The sequence below is a fragment of the Neomonachus schauinslandi genome, chromosome 1, assembly GCF_002201575.2.
Source record: "Neomonachus schauinslandi chromosome 1, ASM220157v2, whole genome shotgun sequence".
In the NCBI taxonomy this organism is placed as follows: Eukaryota; Metazoa; Chordata; class Mammalia; order Carnivora; family Phocidae; genus Neomonachus; species Neomonachus schauinslandi.
This window is the reverse complement of record NC_058403.1, coordinates 11,111,734-11,135,954: the sequence shown is the minus strand read 5'-3', so window position 1 is coordinate 11,135,954 and position 24,221 is coordinate 11,111,734. Positions and strand designations below refer to the sequence as shown.

Genomic DNA, 24,221 nt, shown 5'->3' with positions numbered 1-24,221 from the left:
TAAAACACAATTCGGTAAAAAGATACCTTTTAGCCAGATATTTTTCTTAAAAAGTAATCAGTAATTAATTGACTAAGGTCACCAAGAGTTCTGATTTCTTCTCTGTTCTCACCCTAGACTTTAATGATTTAGGTTGATTTAAAGATTACAGTAATCAGATCTAATATCTGATTCATCAGAAAATTCTTAGACAGTTTTAACAAAACACAGAAATTGTGGCCAGAGTTTCCCTTCCCTCCTGATAGATCTGATGACAGGTGATATGAAGTAGGTTTGGGAGGGGGCAGTCAAGAGTAAGGGAGGTTGTCTCTGATACAATTAATGATAAGCTGAGATAAATAAATGCTGTAGTTTTACTTAATAGATTTACAATTAAAAACTATGCATTGCCTTTCTTTTGGTGAGGTTTAGCCACAAGACTTGTGGTCATAAAGGGAAGGGTGCAGGTTTGGGTTCAGGCAAGAAGGATCGTGATCCAAGAGAAAGAAAGAAACTCAGGAGATCACGCATGAGCAAAGGCTAGGAAGAGCAGAGGTGAGGAGTACATACAGACCGTTCCACGTGACCAGGGCCCTGTCGGCCTTGTCCATCGTGTGTTCACAGCCCTCAGTCCTTAGTTAGCCAGCTTATTTAAGTGCAGGTGGCTCTGAATCCCTGAAGGTCCCTGTAGCCAACCTTTGGTCAGGACCCATGGGTTAAAACAGCTAAAGGGTATTGGGTTTTCTTTTGGCTTCCCTTCTGGTGCTGCAAGAAGATACCTCAGGGGGGACAGAGAGTCAAATAACCAGAGGCATCCCGTTTCCTCTTTTCCCCTCAAACCCCGGGGGTCAGAGATTCTTCCCCTAACATTTAATATGTCTTCTCTTATTCCATTCTGCAGCAGCACTTGCCGCTCTAGAGTCACTGCTGATTTATTTCCATGAGGTTGCAGCCTCGCTTGCCCCAGTGGGTTTTACTGCTGCTTAAGTGAGCTGCCCCTGCCTCCAAGGGAACCTGGGATTTCTGAGCCGCCATTCTGCCAGTCAGTCCTGAGCTCCTCTGTGGGGCTTCTCCACTGCCTTTCCTCCCCCTCCTTTTCGTCACATTGACATCCTCAGTAAATTATTTTCAAGAGGCTAATCACCAGACAATATCCGAACATGAGAGAACTTAAAAGTACGTTGTGTCCTAACCAGGTTTGCTTAGCTTTGCTCAAACATCTGACCTTTGCTAGTATTTCTAGTTACCACCTCTCAGCTCAACCCAAGATGATTTTTTTTTTTTACACTTCTTATGTGGCTACTTGAGAAGAAAATCATTTGTTACTAGGATCATTATTTTCTAGTTAATAGTGAAAATTCCCTGACCATGCATTTCCTGGCCGTTTGACATCTTATACCTTCACGAATCGTATTTTATTTGGTCACAACAATAACCCTAAAATCCGCAGAAATTATTAGCCCTCTTACATGAATGAGAGAACCGAGATTCCAAGAAGGTGAACAGTTTGCATATTCCTAAAGAGGGAGATAGAGCCTGTCCAGACATACAGTTTTTCAAAGGCTCTTGGTTTCCTTACTACCTTCTCTCTTCCCACCTTCATTCTCACCAAACCATATGGGTGGCATGGAACGTCACTGTTCCACGGTTTGTGGTCTGCATGGGAGCTGAGGCACATGTTAACATGTGGAATTAAGCCTAGCTGGGGGTTGAGCAACCATTTTCTTCAACTTTCCTCTGTTGAGAGGAAAGGGGATGTAGTGAGTGATAGTGTGACTTCCCTAAGGGCAGCCAGCTGTATTCCAGGAAATTCTGTGAGTGTGCCTGGTATCTTCTTCCTTCAGTGGAGGTAAGAATATTACACACAGAATAATCCCTTTTTTTTTTTTTTTAAGATTTTACTTATTTATTTGACAGAGAGAGAGAACACAAGTAGGCAGAGAGGCAGGCAGAGGGAGAGGGAGAAGCAGGCTCCCCACTGAGCAGGGATTTTTGGAGGAAAAGTAAATCAGGTTTTGATCTTGTTAAGTGTGAGGGGTTTAGTGGATTTCCAAGGAGGCAGATGAATCCATGGGTCTGGATCTCAGAGGAGGGATCCATCAGCTCTGGGAGAATTTGAATATAGATAGCATTGAAAGCCCTGGGAATGGATGAAATATCTTAGAATGTGTAGCTAGAGCAGGCAGAAGACCTGGGACCAAGCCTTGCCATGCTGTGACATTTAGAGATGTAGTAAAAGGGAAGAAGCAAGAGGAGGTTGGTGTCCTAATAGCCAAGAAAACATTTTTCAAGGAGGGAGCATTCTATTGTTTGAGCTGCTTCTGAGAGACTGAGGAAGACTAGGACAGAAAAGTGATTGGATTTGACAAAGATGACCTTGAAAAGTAGTTTCATTGGAGTGGTAGAGACAAAAGCCTGATTGGAGGCTTAGAAGAGGGGAGAGTTTTACTGTGAAGGAGAGAGAAACCTGGAGGAGCATGTCAGCTGAAGGCTGTGTTTAGGATGGGAAGTGCCCCTGCATTTTTAGAGAAGACAGGGAAAACCCAATGGTTGAGGAGAGGTGGGAAAATTTCAGGAATTAAGATTTAGCATACTCAAGAGAGATGTATCCAAAACACAGCCTCCGTTAGATGCATTTCTTTAGAAATATTTAGAAAATACTCATTCAGGAAAGTTAGTCAGTTGGTAAGAGGATGATGATCTTCGTAGCAGCTATTTAAAAGCTGGCCCAACAAGGCTTCCACTTGTGACAAATCCCCACACTGAGGAGAAATGACTGGGAGTGGAATCCAAATTGAGCAGGGCAGCGACACAGACACGAAAGAAGGAGAAGGTCCAGACTAACGTGGGGGTGGAGAATAGAGGCTGGAAATCCCAGGAAGCAAGACTCACATAAAAATGAGCTACAGGAAGTATCAGGCAAGGTCAAATCCCACACAAAGTTATTATTAGAAAAAGGAGAAGAAAGAGCTGAATAACACCCCTGTGAAGAATGATGGTGCCCCGGTAACCTGCGATTTCAAAACAAGCTAAAAAAATACTAAGAAGATGACACAAGTCACGGAAGACCAACACAGTCAGAATTTTAAAGCCTCGGAAACAAGGTGCCAGAACTCAGGAAAGACGGGGAAAGAAAAAAAAAAGTCATTTCAGAAATGGAGACCAAACTAGAAGCAGCACAAGAGATGCTATTGGAAGAGAAACAGAAGGTGTAAAGAGGAAGATTTCAAGAATGAAAACAAAATTAACAAGAGATAATAAGGATTTGAGAAAAAGTGACCAATATTGAAGGCAAAGGAAATTGAATATAGTTGGAGTCCCTAAAGAAGGGAACCAAAGCAAGGGAAGAGAACAAACGGTAAAGACTAGTTGAAGACAACTTCCTGGAAATAAAGGATTTGAAACTGTGTTTGAAAGAAGATTATCATGTGCTCGAGAATATCAGCCTGGAGAAACCAGCACTAAGATAAATGTTAGTAAAACAAAAAATTATTTGGGTATGTAGAAAAAGGAAGCACATGACTTACAAGGGAAAGAAAATTAGAATATCTTCAGACTTCCCTACAGCAGTGCTTTATCTCAGAAGAAAATGGAGTGACATATTTAGGATTATCAAGGAAAGACTAAGCCAAGAATTTTGTGTCCAGAAGAACCACGCCACCCAATTTTCCAACTCTCTGGACACTAACTTATTATCTTATAATTAAACTCAACTCTGATGGTAACTGCTGGAGTTAATGTCAGATTCCACGGGTGCAAGGGCCCAGTCCCATGACACTGCCCTCACTTCACACATGAATCACAAGCGCTGGGTACCCAGGGTACCCATACTTCTGTCCAACCTGACTACAAAGTCAGAGGCTCCCACACACCCTCCTTCCCCTTTCTGTAATTTGCTAGAACAGCTCACAAAACTCAAGGAAGGTTTGTTGTAAAGGATATAAGGAAGGATACATACAGATGTGTAGGCTCATGAAGAGGTATATAAGAGCGAGGCCCCGAAGGGTCCTGAGTGGAAGAGCTTCTGTCCCCATGGAGTTGAGGTGTGCCACCCTCCCAGCATGTGCTTGTGTTTTCCAGCGTGGCAGTTCTCCAAACCCTATAGTGTAGGAGTTTTTATGGAAGCTTCATTACATAGGTGTGATTGATTACATCCTTCCTTGGCCATTGATTAGCTCAGTCTCCAGCCCCTCTACCCTCCCCTGAGGTCTGTGTGGAGGTGGGGGGGCTGGGATAGGATCGAAAGTTGCACCCCACTAACCATGCTGTGGTCTTGCCCATGACCAGCTTCTGTCCTGCATCTGTTTAGGGGTCCCCAGCCACCAAGTCACCCTATCCGAATACAAAAAGACACTCTTACCACTCCAGAGATTCCAGGGGTCTTAGAAGCTCCTCTGTCAGGAACCAGGGGCAAAGACCAAATGTTGTAACAAAAGATGTTCCTGTGAGTCAGGAAATCACAAGGGTTTTAGGAGCTCTGCCAGGAACCAGGAACCAGGAACCAGGAACCGGGAACTGGGGACCAAGACCAGATATGTATTTCTTACTATGTCACAGTATCACAAGCTCAGACAAAGAAACAAAAAAGGAAGGAAACATTTATTTCATTCTATCATTTCTTCACTCTGGTTAGAATACTTCTATAAAGAGAAACTTCCCTGTCAAATGTTTGGTTACTCTGAGGTTCAGTATGTAAAGGAAAGGCAGGGTGGATGCTTCATTTCTTTTCCTCGTTTATTTATACTAGTTTTCAGAATACATTTATTACCTATGATGGCCAATTAGGATTTTTTTTTTTGTTTTTAAATATCATTATGAATTCATAAATTTAATTCTCATTCCATTATAGTTACTATTCTTATTGATCCTCAACTTTGGCCCATAGGTTCCTCTTCAAGTTGGGTCTTGTGCCCTTATGATGTGATCCTTGACATAATTTTTGGTATTCACCAAAATGATTAATCTGAATTTATATATGTATTTTTTTCTGAATTTATATTTTAAATGGGACTGTATTACAACTGGGAAGTGATTTGTTTCTTCAAACACTCTTGGCTTAATTATCGTTGAATGTGCACCAGTGATTGCGCGTGAGTTTTGTCGGAATTCTTCCTTCCTAGGTATAGGAGGTATGGCCGGCATGCCGCCGCTCGCAGCCGTCGCTTCAGTGCCAATCGGACCCGTTCCAGTTGTGGGGATGTCTCCACCTCTAGTATCTTCTGTTCCTACAGCAGCAGTGCCTCCCCTGGCTAACGGGGCTCCCCCTGTCATACAGCCTCTCCCTGCATTTGCTCATCCTGGTACGTGACCTGATGCACTCGCAGACTGAATTTTTACAACGTGTATCTTAACTCTTCCTTCTAGCTAAATCTTCTGTCTTCACTTTCTGATTATATGTGAGTGGCATTTGGTTCCAGAGGAACGTATCTTCCTTTTTCAAATTTAATATCTCATTTTTTTTCCGACATAGTAAGTGGGCTCTGCTAGGCCAGGGAGAAGTAAAGGAGAATGAAATGATGGAGCTCTGGTACCATTATGGGCGAAGGTCAACTCAACAGCTAAAACCAAGAGCCTAACTTCGTTTCCAGGGCTTGACAAGAGCAAGTCAAGTTTGGGTAGTAATCGAACATTTACTATTTCCATAAGTAAGCGACTACTTTTCTTCAGCTCCAATGAATTGCTGATAAATAAGCCATTCCCTTTAGGAGTAGGATTATGTGGGGGGAGAAGAAGGAACACTGCATATTCCTTTTTTTTTTTTTTTTTTTGAGGAGGTGTAGTGAATGAGGTGGAAGGGAGAAGGACATTTATTAAATGGCTAGATACATTAAGGGTGGAGTATTACCTGCTCTTCATTGAAGGAAAGGATTAAAAAGTTCCTGGTGTAGTTAATTTCATTTTGAGACTTAAAAGTCTTTTCCCGTTAGTGAAAAGAAAGCATAAACTGTAGATGTGGTCTACAAATCTTAGTAAATTCTTATCCAATGTGGGAAGTATTTTTTTTTACAGATTTTATTTATTTAGGGGCACCTGGGTGGCTCAGTGGGTTAAGCGTCTGCCTTCGGCTCAGGTCACGATCCCGGGGTCCTGGGATCGAGCCCCGCATCGGGCTCCCTGCTCAGCGGGACGCCTGCTTCTCTCTCTCCCTCTGCTGCTCCCCCTGCTTGTGTGCTCGCTCGCTCTCCCTCTCTGTCAAATAAATAAATAAAATCTTTAAAGAAAAAAAGATTTTATTTATTTGAGAGAGAGCAGAGGGAGAGGCACAAGCAGACTCTGCTGAGTGTGGAGCCTGATTCGGGGCTTGATCCCTCGACCCCGAGATCATGACCTGAACGCAAACCAAGAGTCGGATGCTTTACTGACTGAGCCACCCAGAAGCCCCTGGGGGAAGTTTTTTTTTTTTTTTTTTAAGTACTTTGGATGTGTCTGCGTAATTCAGTAGTGAGGATGGCCTGGGTTTTAGCCATGGGTAATGATTATATTTGAATCATTATTTCTGTGCCCAGCTTCTTGGGTTTCTTACATCTGTCAAGATCTGTCTGCCAAAGAATCTAAATGTTCCACCTTTTTTCCTTTCCTTTTTTTTTTTTTAAAGATTTTCTTGTCCCATGTATTTTACCTTTCATTTGTGACCATGTCCGCAGATAATGACAGCTGAGAAAGTTGTTGCAGTTGCTTTTCCAGTAGTATCTGTGAATCCATGCGCTCCGTCTTCTTGCTTTTGTGGCTGATGGCAAATGTTGCAAGATAGTAGGCAGGGATGAGGGGGATGAGGCTAAGGCTCAGAGTTTTTCCCTGGCTCACCACTAACCACCAGCCCAAATGAGAATCAGACACAAGAGCTGCTGATCCTCCCTAGCATCCCCTGTTGTGTGGCCAGGACTGCAAGGCTGGGACTTCCTGGCTCTTCTGTCTGGAACTCATACTTTCAGCACAGTTAAGGAACTGCCATATCCTATGTGTTTAAGCTGTTGTTTCTTTAGCTATCTGTATAGATTCCATAAAATGTGATACGAAACGTTTAACAAAGAGTTAAATCCATGGACTGTAAACATTTCTACTTAGGAAGGTGATTTTCAGCAGGAATGAATGAGTAAATCTGGAAAATTTTTTGGCAAAGGGCAGGGAGCGAGGAGGGAATAACTCTTTTTTGAGTCCTGGGTGATAAGGGAAGACTAATTTCTGCCTCAGGTTTGGTGACTGTGTATTCTCATTTTCGTTAGTAAGGAAATGTTTCTTTTCTTTGTAGGATTAAAATTATTCAACATTTATTTATTTTTACAGCAGCCACATTGCCAAAGAGCTCTTCCTTTAGTAGATCTGGTCCCGGGTCACAATTAAACACTAAATTACAGAAGGCACAGTCATTCGATGTGGCTAGGTAAGTGTGCTTGTTTTTAATTGGGCAGTTGAGTTAAAGCCATTATCTGATTAACTCCTAAAACTGAAAATGAGTTAGCTACTTCTTTATTATCTTCTGTTTTGTAGGATGCCAATAATTAGTTCTGGATAATGTTACCAGGTTTTATCACTTATATATTGCAGAGATGATAAAGAACATGACATTTCCTCAAAAAGCTTTGGGTGTTGTTTTTTTAGCAAGGAAAACAAATAGGTACCAGTTTTACTAATGTTTAAAAATATTGAAATTGAACTCCAGGTAGGAGGGGAAAATTAACTATTTTGTATTAATCATTTAAGAATTTATGTATAAAATTTTTTAGGTGAAGATTAGAGCCACAGTCCACAGTCATAGAATCTGTGTGGATTGTTACTGAAACCTTATTTAAAACCACCTTTTATGAAATGAATTATTCAGATTAGCGGACAGTCATTACTGATCAAATATGTGGCCCAATTTTGGCAAAGCTGATACGACCTTACTGCTTATATTTTGACCAATCTTAGTTTCATATTATATTTCTTATTTTTATTTCCTTTTACCTTTAATTTCCCCCTTGCATACTGCTGAACTAAGAGGAAACGTTAAGTCTCTTTGTAAGCCATCTCCAAACTTCTGCAGTTAAAAGGGGATGTAAGTGAAGATGTTTCCATCTTTTCTTGTTTTAGTCCTCATTAGAAACCTTTCCTAAGTGAATCAAGTCATTTTCCCACTTTCAAGAGAAGAGCGTTTTGAATATAATTGAACAATTTATAACCCTTTATAAAATGATTTAAAGGAAATTCATAAACTGAAAAGTGCCATGCCGAATGCTGATTTATGCACATTAGCTCTTGGAATGCTCACCATCCTCCCTATAAGATGACTAGATTCTTCTCTCTATGTTGTAGATAAGGAGGAAGCTCAGAGACATTAGTAATTTGCCCAAAATAGCCTAACTCAGAAGTGACAGAGACAGGAGTTGAACTGAGTTCTTTCTGATTTTAAGGCATGAGTTCCTAACCATGGAAGTTTGCTCTGGAAACTTGAGTTAATGGTGGTATACAGATATTTGCGTTCCACTCAATTAAGGTTTTACTCCTATGACTCAGGAATATTGTTGAGCATCTATTTGCCAAACACCTCATTAATCCCACTCAGCCCCCAGTCACCTGCAGTAGATACTCTCAGAATTGTGAATGAGGAAGAAAACCCCCGAGAGGTTAGAATCCTCACTGACGGTTTGCATTTTACCACAAGGCAGAGCTGAGATGTAAACTAACACTGAATTCCTTCTTTGTTAGTCTTTCTCCTTTACCATGCTGATGTTTTGAGTTTTCTGTGCCTCTCCACAAGAGATTTTTAAGCCTGCCTTAAAATTGATTTGTGACATAAGAATGAACAAATAATCAGTATTAGCAAACATTAATGCTATTAAGACAGCTGGTTTGGGGGTTTTTTTGGTAGTCATCTTTTCAATAATTTAAATTTCCGGCAAATTTTTAGAATGTGGCATGTAGTTTTTGGTTACCTGTTAATGAAGTTTTTCGTGCATTTAAATTTTCAGGAAAGTCTCAGCAGAAAACTATGACTTGATAAGTATAATCTGGGGCAGCTTCTGTGTGCAACACCCCATATTCCAGGGGTGCAAGAGAAAGATAATTAGCTTTTAAAAGTAGGCAAGAGTGGGAATCAGCAAAATATTAGTTAGTTTAAAATGAGAAGGTTGTTGCAGAATTACTCACAGCAGAATCGATCTTGGTAAGTATTTTTTACTAAGAAATTTATAATAATTGAAAAGGTGAATATAATTAGATACTTTTCAAGTATTTGGGATCTGTTTCCTATACTTTATGAAGTGTGTATTTTTAAGTATAATATAAATGATGACTAAGAGGTTTAATTTATGATTAAAATTTTGCTTTTATGTATGAGAAGTAGATATTTTTGTTGAAATCAAAGGAAATTGCAAGTGGGACATTAGTTATAATCTGTCCAGGAAGTGGAATGCCATTTTTACTGAGAGCTTAGCCGTTGTGTTTAAATTGCCCTATTTAGACACCGGGCTCCGACAAGCCGTAGGTACCAGTGTGATAGTTGTGAGGAACTACCCTGAGACCTGATCACTAAGGAGGCGTAGACCCCTCTGACTGCTGGTAGTGGTTTCCTTGGGTCAGAGTTGATGCACTTGGGCAGGGAAAGGTCAGCACTGGATTGCTGGCAAGAAGGCAAAGCTCCTTCCGTTACCGCTCCCCTGATTCACCATGACCCTGGACAGGTTCTGTTCTCTCAGCATTTGTGGGAATTGAAACTTCCCAGAATGAAGTGATTTCCCTTCATTAAGAAGTTAATGTGTTTTGCTAAATAGAAAGTTATAAATATTAAAGAATGAATACCTTTAAAGGCAGTTATCTGTTTGCTATCAGCATTGCTTTTTAAGCTGAAAGAAAACTTTTAGAAGTTTGGAAAAGCCTGGGCATTAGTGTATCACTTCAGTGACAAGGAGATTTTTCCGTGTTTTGTAGAACCTTTAAATTTTGAATTGTATCTGTAACTTGGAACAGTCACTTGGTCTGTTGTGTTTTCCCTTGATTCTGGAAAAATAACGAGCGTGTCTATTTTGAGAGAAATGTTCCTAACCTTAAAATTCAGAAATACTCATTACAGAAAATCCAGAAGTAGTGATTAGAAAGTGAATGAAATGTTAAAGCTGTTTTCTAGGGAAGTTCTTAGTTTACTGTTGTTAAAGAATTTAAATATGTTCCTCATTGTTCATCCTCTTTCCCCACAGTGTCCCTCCCGTGGCAGAGTGGGCTGTCCCTCAGTCATCCAGACTGAAATACAGACAGTTATTCAATAGTCATGACAAAACTATGAGTGGACACTTAACAGGTATTTTACAAATGAGAATTAATTTAGTGAAATACGATTTTGATTCCAAATGCAGATTGCTTCCAGGTGTTGGACCGTAGATGGTCTCCAAATGCCTTTCGCTATTTGCTTTTTTTCGAAACATGGTTTTCATTGTCATTCTTTTTTTTTTTTTAAGATTTTATTTATTTATTCGAGAGAGAGAGAATGAGAGACAGAGAGCATGAGAGGGAGGAGGGTCAGAGGGAGAAGCAGACTCCCCGCCGAGCAGGGAGCCCGATGCGGGACTCGATCCCGGGACTCCAGGATCATGACCTGAGCCGAAGGCAGTCGCTTAACCAACTGAGCCACCCAGGCGCCCTTCATTGTCATTCTTCTCTTGAGTTCTCATCTCCTGATAACGCCACGCTTACACTTTCTTCTCCAGTGCCTCAGGCTTTGACCCTGGTGCTTCTTGGTAAATGGAACATAGACCTAGGATCCTGCTGCACAGCGGACAGCACTAGTATACCCATCAGAGCACTGGCCCAGAAACACTGATAGAAACCCAAACTGGTTCTGAAGTCCAGCTTTGTACTTGACCTTGAAAGTGTCTCTCAAAGAGCCTGTGTTTAAGGCAGCTTGCAGGGTGAAGGTAATTGGTTGGGGAGCTTGGAGCCTGCCTCTGCCCCTAACTAGCTGGAGGTCACTTTACCTAGTTAGATTATTTCTTGTACAAGAAGTCAGAGTTAAGTTATGTGACCTCCATGGATTTAAAGAAAAAAGAGAAGATTCTGTTATCTATATCAGTAGAAAGGATTTTAGGGTACTATCCAGAAGTGTTTCTCAAAATTGATGAGAGAATTCTAAAGAAAAGTATAATTTTAATAAGGAGAATAGATACCTCTGATCTAAACATTGAGAAGGGAAAGAATGTGACTGCCCTTTAACAGTACAGAAGGAAGGAGAAAGAGTGAATTTTCCTGACGTGGAGAAAGGTATTTTAAATTTCTGACTCTTACTCTCTTTTTTTGTGCTGTTATCACCTAACAATTGCAATTTTTACTTACAAAAGAAAAGTTCGCCTGTTAAAAAATATCAGCGTTGGGTGAGATTTGGAAGGGTCTGATCTAATCTTGAGCCTTATCCCTAAAAAAGGATCTCAGCAGTCTTCTCAAACAAGTATATATTTATATCCGAGGGGGCAAATTGTAATTATACACAAATTTTCTAAATGCCACGCTCACTCTGCTAAAACATCGCTGTCATTTTTATACATACTGTGGGAAACCAGTTCAGCTTACACAGGCACTGAAGGAATATTCAGTAGTGTAGTTTTAAGTATAATTCGACATGGTCTGTTTCACACCAGCGCTCCATGCAGACCCAGAACTATGTTGTCAGTGAATCTGAGAACAGGTCTTCCAAGCATTGTTGGTGTTTGCTGTGAATTAATTAAAATAGTATCCAGATGAGACATTGATGTAGCAGTCCTCTTTCTTGGTGTAGGATCTGTGTTTTATGAATGAAGTGCAGTGTCTTCATCCCAAAGATAATGACGCAAGCACTTAAATATTTAGAACTTTTAATATATGAGGTAGACAGTAAAATTTGAAATATACCTGAAAGGGGCGCCTGGGTGGCCCAGTCGTTAAGCGTCTGCCTTCGGCTCAGGTCGTGATCCCGGGGTCCTGGGATCGAGTCCCACATCGGGCTCCCTGCTCTGCAGGAAGCCTGCTTCTCCCTCTCTCACTCCCCCTGCTTGTGTTCCTGCTGTTGCTATCTCTTTCTGTCAAAGAAATAAATAAAATCTTTAAAAAAAAAAAAAAAAAGAAAAGAAATATACCTGAAAGAGCAGACTTTGCTCATGTTTCTCTGCATACTTAATCTAGCAGTGGCACATTTTACCCCAGTGATGACCTGGGTTAATTTAGCTGATACACCTGTTTAGGTGGGTACCCCCTCGTTCCTTCACAACTTGATGTGTATACTATTATGCGCTCTTAGACAAGACAGTCTTAAAAAGTAGAGAGAGCCCATTCTTGAATCAAAATAATGTAAGTAGCTGTAGAATTCTGGCAGTCTTATCAATGCTAGCCTGTCCTCAAAGAGGGATTTTATTAATCTTGCCTTGTGAAATGATGAATATGCTCTTTGGTTATTTATATTAATTACAAAAGCTGAAGTGATAGGCACTGTTTGAGATAAAGTATTAACTTCATTTAATTATTTCTGTCTTTCCCGTGCCTGCTTCCCTACACAAACATGCGTGCCCATAGTAGGGCTTGTGAACTTGGGATTTCTGTTTATCCCCATAATGTTTCCATAGGAGCCAGTACCCCAAAACTGATATCTTTTTTATGGATGTGGGCTTCCACAGGATAGTTCTCCGTACTCAAGAGTTCAATTTTATGCTGTTCTATTATGCTAGGAGGCCGTCTTAGGTGTTGGTGATTATTTTGATGTTTCACAACTCCTTGTCTTAGGACGTACAGAGTCAAGTATTAGAATTGCAAAAAGCGGGGCGCCTGGGTGGCTCAGTTGGTTAAGCGACTGCCTTCGGCTCAGGTCATGATCCTGGAGTCCCAGGATCGAGTCCCACATCAGGCTCCCTGGGAGCCTGCTTCTCCCTCTGACCCTCCTCCCTCTCATGCTCTCTCTCTATCATTCTCTCTCTCTCTCAATAATAAATAAATAAAAATCTTTAAAAAAAAAAAAGAATTGCAAAAAGCTGTGGTCTTCTAGTGTGGTAGGTAACAAAATTTTTCTATAAAGAACAAAACCATAAACATATTAGGCTTACATTTTGTCTGTCACAGCTACTCAACTGTGCCATTCTAGCTCAAAAGCAGCCATGTGTCATGCTCCAGTGAATGGGCATGGGGGTGTTTCAAGAAAACTTTATTTACAGACACAGAGGGGGGACCAGATATGGCCTGTGGGCTGTGTCTTACCAATCGCTGTTCCAGATCATTTCCCTCACTTAGAGAGGAAGGAACTTACTCTTAGAGAGTGAAAGTACTTTTGTTAATGTCATAGGGAGTAGGAAGAGTCAGGACTGGAATCCAAATCTCCTGCTCCCCATCTAGGTCCAGAACTAGTTCTTTTTGTGTGTTTATTATTACACTTTTTATTGGTAGTAGGTGAAATACTATCTTCCTTTTATGTAGTTCTAAAGGGGAGAGAATTGTTACAAGTATCAATTAAAGCATTCACTAAAGTTTGGCTAATTCTATTTTTATGTTCCAACATGCTAAGTACAATATTAGAGACTACACAAAATGATCAGTGTACTTTCCTCATTCCAGTATACCACAGAACTTCTAGAGCTTTTCACATTAATTTTAAAAAGATTGCTTCTCAGAGACTCCCAGTACACACAGACAGACACCAACACACACACACGCACACACACACACACTCGTCCAACAGGAATGTGTACATATGTTTGCCAAAACCTAGAAGGTTCGCTGTTCATAATAGCCTCAAACTGAAAACTGTCTGAATGCCCATCAACAGAATGGATACATAGATTGTTACATATTCACAAAATGATATACCACACAACAGTTAGGGTTAATGTCCTACAATTGCATACACTTTGTGGAACAGAATAAGCCAGACTTACCAAGGGCACACTGTGCTGTTAGAAGTTGGGCAACACTTGGTCAGGGGGATGATTAGAAGGGAGCTGCAGCTGGGGCGCCTAGGTGGCTCAGTTGGTTTAGCTTCTGACTCTCAGGTCATGATCTCAGGGTGGTAAGACGGAGTCCTTCATTGGGCTCTGCTCTGGGCGTGGAGCCTGCTTAAGATTCTCTCTCTCCCACTCCCTCTCTACCCCCCACCTCCCCTTCTCTTAAAAAAAGGGGGGAACTGGATAGGGTTTCTGGGGTGCTATTTCATAATCTAGGTATGATTTACTTGACCATTTTCAGTTTGGAAAATTCAGCTGTATACCTGTACACATGTGAAAATACGTATGTATATGTTCATGTGTGCTTTTCTGCCCACATTTTATATGTAAATCAAAGTTCGAATATTGTCTATAATATTAACTACCATTAATTTAGCATTTTTTATGTGCTAGAGCTATATTAAGCTCCATGTTATAGTTCCTTATTTGATGGAGCACAGACTGGTAAATCTGGAAAGGACATCTGAAATGAGAAAACTGGGTCCAACTAATGAGGAAACTGCCTGCCTGAGTCTCGTGGCAAGGTCTCGGGCACTTCCTGTGCTGACACTTCAGGGGCGATTCTCAGAGGTCCCTAACTGCTACTGCTTGCTCTGCAAAAACACATCCACTTTTGTGGTTTTTTTTTTTTTTCGATGAGGTGCCATTTGAAAAATGAAATAGCTAAAAGCAAAAATTTATACATGGCAATCTTCCCAACCAAATTGCTACAACTCTCCATTCCTTGGTCCATCGGTCGTCCCGGGACCACACCTTGAGAGTCAGTGATGGATATAAGATATAGTTGTCTCTCTCCCAGCACTGGTTTATTTCAACACTCAGAATTTCCCACTGTAGACTTTATATGATATCTAAGCCCAGTTTCATGCCAGAGGTGAAGATATTTACAAGTACTTTAAGAAACAAGAGGTGATTTGGAGAGCAGAGTTGGAATTCCAGGCATTCTTTATTGCTAACATAAGAAATGGTTGTGATATTAGCCATCTGTGCAAACTTGAGCAAGACCTTTTTTTTTTTTTTTTCAAGTCTGTAATGAAACAGTTACAAGGGTTGTCCTCTCTTAAGGTCCTTCCTCCTCTAAGATTCTCTGAATCTTCTCCGATAGTGGTCCTGGTAGAGGCAGCACTCAGTGGCAGAAGATGCTGAGTTTAGAGACAAGAAGTTTCAGCTTTGTAAATAAAAGCCTGATACAAATAGAGATGATAATCTGGATAAAAGGGCAGGTTACATTTTGAAACCCTAATCTTTTACATACTCTTTTTTCATTAACCATCCATTTAACAAGAATTTATTGAGTATGTGCCAGATGCTGTGGTGTGCTTTGTTGTTTTTTTTTTTTTTCCTTTTCATTGGGGCTTAATTTCCTGTTGAAAAAGCCCCTTGGGTAATAGCAAATATTGTTTAAAGCATTGTGATTGCATGAGGTTGCACAGTGCTTTATGTGCACAACACTGGTCTTCCTGGACAGTGAAGATTTGCTGATTCATCTTTATACTTTTTCCCCCGGTTTCTGTTTAGGTCCCCAAGCAAGAACTATTCTTATGCAATCAAGTTTGCCACAGGCTCAGCTGGCTTCAATATGGTAAGGAATAAAAAGTTCCTTGGTTTGTATAAAGTGGCTTAAATTGGTATGGCTTCATGGGTCTTTAGATTAATACCAATATTTATAGGTGGGGATGTAGGAATTATGCTTAATGTTCCAATGATCTGTGAAGATTACCTCTCTTACTCTTTCCCCTTTTTGATTTTGAAAAATACAAAAGCAGAGAGATTAATGAATTCTCTAACACACAGTTTATGGTAAGTCTCAGTTTGTGACTAGTCCTGGTTCTCCCCTCCTCCTTCCCGATTATTTTAAGCCAGATCTCAGTGATTATATCGTTTTCATCTGCAAATATTTTAGCTTGAATTTCCAAAAGAGATAGGGATTTTTTTCAAGAAGACTGTACCATCAGTAGTCCACCAAAAATGTTTAATAGTAAATCTTATCATTAAGTTAATCAGGTAGTGATCAGATTCGTTAGATTGGCTCATAATTTTTTGTAGTTGACTTGTTCAAATCATGCAAATAAATCTATATTTTGCATCAGTTGGTTTAAGTGTTCTGTAAACTCCCCCATGTTCTCTGATCCCCCCAAAGAAGAAAATCCCAGATTGTTTATCCTGTAGTTTCTTCTAGTCTATCTTTTGGTGGTTGCTTCCTTGTGTTAATTTATTCCTGGGTTTCCTGTGTATGGTTAATTGGATCTAGAGCAATGTTTCTACACTTCAACACGACTGACCCTTTGGGCCTGATAATTTTTCATTGTGGAGGGCTGTTCTGTGTATTGTAGATTGTTTAGTAGCATCTTTGGTCTCCACCTACTAGATGCCAGTGACATGACCCCTCATCTCCCGTTTTGACAATCAAAGATGTCTCCATGTATTGACAGATGTCCCTTGGGGTACAAAATCATCCCACTCATGAGAACCACTCATCAGATTCAAGTTTGATTTTTTTTGTTTTCGGCAAGACTACATCAGAGATATTGCAGTGTACTTTCATCAGAAGGCACATAAATGTCTATTTTGCAGTGATTTTTTTTTTCTTTTAGGGAGGAAGGGAGGGTGAGGGAAGAACAGAGGGAGAGGGGGAATCCTAAGCAGGCTCCACATCCAGCACAGACCCCAACATGCGGCTTGATCTCACAACGCTGAGATCATGACCTGAGCCGAAATCAAGAGTCAGATGCTTAACTGACTGAGCCACCCAAGCGCCCCTGTTTTGTAAGGATTTTTCATAGCTTTTGATTACTTTATTTTATTTTATTTTTTTAAAGATTTTATTTATTTATTTGACAGAGACAGAGACAGCGAGAGCAGGAACCCAAGCAGGGGGAGTGGGAGAGGGAGAGGGAGAAGCAGGCTTCCCGCGGAGCCGGGAGCCCGATGCGGGGCTCGATCCCAGGACCCTGGGATCATGACCTGAGCCGAAGGCATCGCTTAACCAATTGAGCCACCCAGGCGCCCGCTTTTGATTACTTTAATTGCATGAATCGAGGTTCATGATTTTGCCATAGGGCCCATTGATACGGTTGCTTCATAAGTGGTCACACTCTAGTTCTAGTTCCTTCACCCATCCTGGTTCATTCTGCTTTGTATTAAAGGGTCTTCCTTTGAAATATAATAATAATAGACCAGGTAATAAACATAATAGACCAGTTAATATGACACATCCAGATCTCTTAAGTCTGGGTATGTACCAGTATCCTAGGACCTTCTGAAATGTAAACTTGAGATCTAACATTTATGGAGGTTGATTGGTAGTTTATTAGGTGTTCTCGTGACACTAGAGTATATTGAAATGCTTTAGTATCTCATTTATAACCTGCCTTCTTTGAAAAAAATACTTAAGTCTTCTCCTACTTGAATGGTATTATATTCCCTTTCTATACAATAGAAAGATATTTTAATTAAGTGTTCACAGCCATTATTTAGGCAAGTATGGGGGGAAAAGAATCCCACCTGCCTTCTAATTGAATTTGCCAGGGAGTTGCTGTAGTGGGGGATGGGAAGGAGGAGATGATGAGGAAGAACAGGCAGGATTCTGGCATCTGGAAAATACAAAGCTCAAGGGACAGAAAAGAAATCATTGGTTGCCAGGGTCTGTGGGCAAGGCAAGGGGGTGACTAAGAAATGCAGGGGAATTTTGCGTGGTGATGGAACTGTTCTATATATTGTGATACACGACTGAATTCAGTTATGCAACTGAATCTGTCAAAACTTGCAGAACTGTACTCTAGAAAGGGCAAATGTCACTGTATGGACATTACACCTTTAATAAAAACTGGTTTATGCCACCCAAGGAAATTTCAGATTTAAGAGGAATTTCTTGATTTTATGGCATCAGCAAAGCCAGTTTCCCAATGTAGTATCTGTCTTGTTGGCATTCTGGTGAACGTCTTTGTTGTCTTGCATCCTCTTTTGGTGTCCAGAAATGATTAAGTAAAATCCCATTCTTAGACTTGCTGGAAAAATCTGTTTATTCTCATTAACTACCAGGGCAAGTTGATTATGAGGAATGGTAGCCACTGAATCTTGAGACTAAGGAGCAGCCAACATCTTGACTCCGGCTGAAGGCCATAAAGATCCACCCTTGTAGGTCTAGGTCAGCAGTTAGCAAGCTAACCTAAATGAGTAGAACTTGGCCTGCACCTGTGTTTGTAAATGAGGTTTTATGCCCATTTATTTATGTATCTATGGCTGCTTTCTTGCCAAAAGGGCAGAATTCAGTGTGATAGAGACCATGTCTTGTAAAGCTTAAATGTTTACTATCTGACCCGATAGTTTGCTGAGCATAGTGTTTAAAGACACACAGAATGTGAGTATGATACGTTTTAAATGGGCTGGCAAGGCTTGAGAAGAGTATAATTATAATCATAGTTAACATTTGCTGAATGCTGAACACCATCCCAACGATTTGGATTGTTTCATTTTATCTTTGCAGCAGTACTATGAAATAGGTACTATTTTTATAAACCGAGGCACAGAGAGACTCAACTGGCCTAGAGTCGGAATAAGGAAACAGAACATTTCAATCACTTGTGAATAGTAACACACATGCATTTTCATGACACTAGAATATGGTTAACTTTTTGTTGAATAGGAATCTTTCTGACATTGATCAAGATGGAAAACTCACAGCAGAAGAATTTATCTTGGCTATGCACCTAATTGATGTCGCTATGTCTGGCCAACCACTGCCACCTATCCTGCCTCCAGAGTACATTCCACCTTCCTTTAGGTAAGGAACCTTTGGCTCTTACAAGAAATTGTGGATTTGCTATGTGAATTTCAAACTGGGTTTTGTTGGCTGTGTCTCTCTTAGTCACTTTTATTCCTGTCAAGTAAATGAAATATCCATGAATTCAAGAAAGTGTTCTTATCTAGGTCCTGTGTTAATCTTGGGCCTATTCTGTTCTTTTTTTTTTTTTAAGATTTATTTATTTATTCATTTATTTGACAAAGAGAGAGAGACACAGCGAGAGAGGGAACACAAGCGGGGGAGTGGGAGAGGGAGAAGCAGGCTTCCCACTCAGCAGGGAGCCCGATGCGGGCCTTGATCCCAAGACCCTGGGATCATGACCTGAGCCGAAGGCAGAAGCTTAACGACTGAGCCACCCAGGCACCCCGGGCCTGTTCCGTTCTTTAAAATAGTTCGAGTCTATTAGTAAAACATCAAAAGGTGGTCGATTTTTATACCCATCTATCTAATCAAAGTTCACCAAAAATTTTAACAAAGTAAAACGATATTAACCTGTGCATAGAAACTAAGGCAGGGAGATTCTGCCTGTGAATTCTACACACTGGTTAGGTAACAAAATATGGGCAATGTAGAAATTATAATCAGGAAGCTAATTAAAGAAAATTATCCTGGTCTGAAACACAGTTTCAGTGGAGTTGTCAAGAGAGTAGACCAAGGTCCAGTTGGGAGGAATGTGCAGTGACTGGTCTACCTTCACACACCGCACACCTCCCCTCTCAGACAACGACGTCTCACGGCTTTAACTTTAAAAGACAAATATGAAATCTTACAAGCACAGAGAACAGAAAAAGAAAGAAAAGTAAGAATTTCTGTCCTGATTCCTCAAAGACCGGGGTGGGGGGGGGGTGGCTTGTGTGCAGAGATCCCCATAAAAGTAAGAGAAAGTGTGCCATGGCTGTCAGTGTGTACATGGAGCGAGCCGAGAAATCTGTGGCTGTTGGAAGAAACCGTAGCTGGGCAGTGTTTCTGCGGTCTGACAGCTGCATGGATCACTGTAAGAGACGCAAGACTGGAAGCTGATAGAAAAGCATTGACGAAAAGGTAGATTGCTTTAAAAGAGCAAGGTTGGGGCGCCTGGGTGGCTCAGTCAGTTAAGCGGCTGCCTTCGGCTCAGGTCATGATCCCAGGGTCCTGGGATCGAGTCCCACATCGGGCTCCCTGCTTAGTGGGGAGCCTGCTTCTCCCTCTCCCTCTGCAGCTTCCCCCTGCTTGTGCTCTCTGTCAAATAAATAAATAAAATCTTTAAAAAAAAAAAAAAATAAAAGAGCAAGGTTAACGGCTTAAGGTGAAACTAATCAGTAACCTAAATGATTTGTTTTAGGGCCTGTGATGTGTACTATTTCATGTGTTTATTATAAGATAAAATGGATAGAAAGACTTTGTAAAGGGAAAAGAGGTACTCCCATTCAGCTGAGCTGCTCATCTTCCCTTGGCAGATTTAATGTTCTGTAAAAGGGTAGTGGTAACAACAGTGAGCACTTGACTGTGACCCAGGCCCTGTTCTAGACCAGGTGATGATGATTCACTAATTCAGTCCTTTGGAATTGCCCTGATTTGGGGGATGGCTCTAAACATTTGAATGAGCTGGGCACTCTAGAGTCTGATGATATTCACATACTCATTTTTAAAAAACTCTTTGTAAATAAAGAGGACCAAATCTTTATGTTTTCCTCGCTATAAATGAAATGTACTCCATGATGTGGCACACTCTTTAACAATTCTTTTCCATAATTTGCTCAATTCTACCTAGACAGCTTTATGTATGAATCTTTTTTCCCACAATTGCAGACGAGTTCGATCTGGCAGTGGTATATCTATCATCAGCTCAACGGCAGTCGATCAGAGGTTACCAGAGGAACCGGTTTTAGAAGAGGAACAGCAACAACTAGAGAAGAAATTACCTGGTAAGGCAGTCTTTATATTTGACATCATATTAGAGATGTTCTACCTCTCAGGCAACGATGGAGGTAAAACTAAATTTAGCTTCTGGCATTCTTGCTGTGTTCCTTTAACTGACCTTAGTCCGAAAGGACACACTCTTAATATGCTTTTGGATTTGCATATATGTAGAGAAATAAGAACATTAGGTACTTTGCTAATGCGCCCTTGTTCTAACTTTTAAATTGAAATCTGATTATTTACCACTATACAAAAATTTCGTAAATGTTATTTATAAAACAGTCAAAATTGGTAAACCTTTATGGTGTTTGCTCAATACCAGCAGTGTAGAAATAGAATGTGAAATTCCCTACTGTTATTTTCTGATGTTGTTATAAGAGAATTGGAAACTCCTTAATGACAGAAAGCTATTTTAAATTTAATATGAACCTATTTTTAAAAATCCTCATTTGCAGTGATAAACCCATCACACTATTAAAATATTCTAAGGTGGCTATGGATTATTAATGATGAGATGATAATTGATACTGTGAAGCTAATGAAATTTATTATGGAGTCTCTTTATATTAAATACTTTGTCCGTGTCATGTAGCTGCATTTAAAGTGCTCAGTGGTTAACTGACCTGCTCAGGACACTAGCTCTTCCAGTTTCCTCTTTAAACTAAATCAGTCTTTGTTCACTGATAAACTTATTATTAAAAATGTTCTTGGGGGCACCTGGCCCAGTTGGTTAAGAATCTGCCTTCGGCTCAGGTCATGATCCTGGAGTCTGGGATTGAGCCCCACATTGGGCTCCCTGCTTAGCAGAGTCTGCTTCTCCCTCTCCCTCTGCCACTCCCCCCTGCTTATGCCCTCTCTCTGTCCATTTTAAATAAATAAATAAAATCTTAAAAAAAAAAAGAAAGAAGAAAGAAAAGAAAGAAAATGTTCTTGGGGTGCCTGGGTGGCTCAGTCGGTTGAGCATCCAGCTCTTTGTTTTGGCTTGGGTCATGATCTCACAAGTCGTGGGAGTGAGACCCGCATCAGCCTCTGCACTCAGTGGGGAGTCTGCTTGAGATTCTCTCCCTCTGCCCCTCCCACTGCTCTCTCTGTCGTCTCTCTCTCTCTCAAAAAAAAAAAAAAAATCTTAAAAAAAAAACCAAAAAAGAAAATGTTCTTTATGCAAAGCTATGTGTTTGTGTTGAGTACAGTGAAGAATTTAAATATTAAAAATGTGGTCCCTACCTTCTAGAAGGTTATAATATGATTGAGGATTTAGGGCATCCATATAAACAATCATCAAAGCAGTATATAAGTGCAATAAATCCCTAAAGACAGTATCACAGATGCACAGCAGAGCTTACTTACACTGGTTGGCATAGGCTGGAAAGGCTGGATCTCTGGAGGAGTCATAGTTGTGTTGAGACTGAAGATTGAATAGGGTCATTACAAGTGGAAAGGAATAACATTTCAGGATGATAATAATGGGAATGAATGGGAATGAAGTCTCAAAGGCAAATAAGGACAGGAATCCTTTGAATTTGCGATTTTCTTTTCCTCTTGGTGGTAGACATTCATTTAGAGTTCTGAACAGGAAGTGACATCATCAGAGATTTGTGTTCATTCATTCCTTCCTTCAGTAGCCATTTATTATTTGCCTCCTATGTAGCAGAAATAGGGCCAGATATTGGAACTAAGATGTGTAGGGACTTTGAGGTATTTTTTAATTGAGGTAAAATTCACATAACAGAAAATTGATCATTAAAAAATACACAGTTCAGTGGCTTAGTTTGGGCTGCCATAATAAAATGCAGCAGTCTGGGTGGCTTGAATAGCAGGGTGAATTTCTCACCGTTCTGGAGGCCATTAAGTCTGAGATCAGGGTGCCATCCAGTTTGGTTCCTGGTGAGGCTCTCTTTCTGGCATGCAGGTGGTGGCCTTCTTTTATATCCTCATATCACTTTTCCTTGATATGAACACATGGGAAGAGAGAAGTAGAGGTAGTTCTCTCTTCCTCTTTTTGAGACTCATCCACACTGTACCATGTATCATCATTCCATTCCTTTCTGTGCTTGAGGGGACTTTCAGTTTTAAGGTCACCTAGCGAAATGGATGCTGCCTTCTGCAATCACGAAAGTAGCAAGAAGGAAAAGAAAACCAAAACACACTTGCCGTGTTTCATGTCTAATCCATAACTGTAATGTGTGAGGAATGTCTTTCTAAAGCAGTGAAGGCCAAATGGGGAATGTGGGGAGAAGCCAAGAAAGGATGCTCACAGCTACCGATCTCAAGACAAAGTATGAAGTGACAGTTCTTGTAATAGAGAACAATGGGAATGGCGTGCTGCACAGGAGGGTGATGCAAGCTTCTCTTGCCCGGGGTGGTTCTGAGGGAGAAGCATGTGAGGCAAACACGAAATTGAAGGGACACCGCTGAAAACATAAGGGACGTGGAGGTTGGGATTTTCTTTTTTAATATTTTATTTATTTATTTTGAGAGGGAAGGAGAAAGAGTAAGAGAGTGAGCGGGTGCATGCATGAGCTGGGGTGGGGGTGGTGCGGAGGGAGAGAGAGAGAATCTCAAGGAGACTCACGCTGAGCGTGGAGCCCGACATGGGTCTTGACCCCACGAACCTGAAATCATGACCTGAGCCGAAATCAAGAGTCAGATGCTCAACCGACTGTGCCACACAAGAGCCCCAGGATTTTTTTTTTTCTTTTAAAAGGAAAATTAAGTGGTTGTAAACAGAATGCTAGCAAGGATTAGAGAAAAAATGATTGGCCTGAGAAATAAGGCTAAAATTCATAATTGGTGTTCTCAAAGAAGGAAACTGAAAAATGGAGTAGAAAAAATTGTTTATTGAATGTGATCTCCATACTGATTAGGACATAGTTTGAAACACAGGATACTCACCTTCCTACCTCTGCTTTCAGAAATTGTCTTATTTGTTTAAATAGAAGACACATCAGCACAGTTACCAACTAAGAGGAGAAAGGTAGGGTGGGGGAGATTCATGGTGCAGGGGAGATGGGGGTCAGTTGCTCAATCAAGGTGATGGAGAAGGAAAAGCATAGAGTAATAGGGAGGGAAAGGAGGTTGGTGGTGATGCAGAGCTGTTGTTTTAGGAAGATTATAAGTGGGGGAGGGGAGAGTATGTTAGCAAATAATTTAGGATTTTTTAAAACTGAGGTAAAATTGGTATATAGTAATAGTTTCAGGTGTCCAGCATAATTCAATATTGCGAACGCTGCAAAGTGATTACTACACTTAAGTGTAGTTTTACCATCTGTCATTATACAGTTAATCCCCTTCACCCTCTCCGCCCACCCTCAAACTCCCTTTCCCTCTGATAACCACCATTCTGTTTCCGGATCTGAGTTTTGTTTTTTAGATTCCATATGTAAGTGAAATCATATGCTGTATGGCTTTGTCTGTTTGACTTATTTTACTAAACATAATACCCTCAGGGTCCATCCATGTTGTTGCAAATGGCAAGATTCCCTTCTTTTTTATGGCTGAGTAATAATGTGTGTGTGCATGTACCCCATTTTCTTTATCCAGTCATCCATCGATTCACACTTAGGTTGTTTCCATGTCTTGGCTATTGGAAACAATGCTGTAATGATCTTTTCGAA

The 24,221-nt window shown here is 40.6% G+C and overlaps 1 protein-coding gene across 2 annotated transcripts in view; it reads left to right on the top strand.

Moving 5' to 3' along the window:
• ITSN1 (intersectin 1) overlaps positions 1-24,221 on the top strand; it is a 159,719-nt gene that overhangs the window by 17,709 nt on the left and 117,789 nt on the right. For both annotated transcript variants that reach the window (XM_044913500.1, XM_044913508.1), the window contains exons 5-10: positions 5,100-5,279; positions 7,264-7,360; positions 10,152-10,252; positions 15,423-15,486; positions 18,550-18,687; positions 20,497-20,612. In XM_044913500.1, coding sequence (XP_044769435.1) covers positions 5,100-5,279; positions 7,264-7,360; positions 10,152-10,252; positions 15,423-15,486; positions 18,550-18,687; positions 20,497-20,612 — 696 coding nt within the window. The remainder of the gene's footprint in view (positions 1-5,099; positions 5,280-7,263; positions 7,361-10,151; positions 10,253-15,422; positions 15,487-18,549; positions 18,688-20,496; positions 20,613-24,221) is intronic.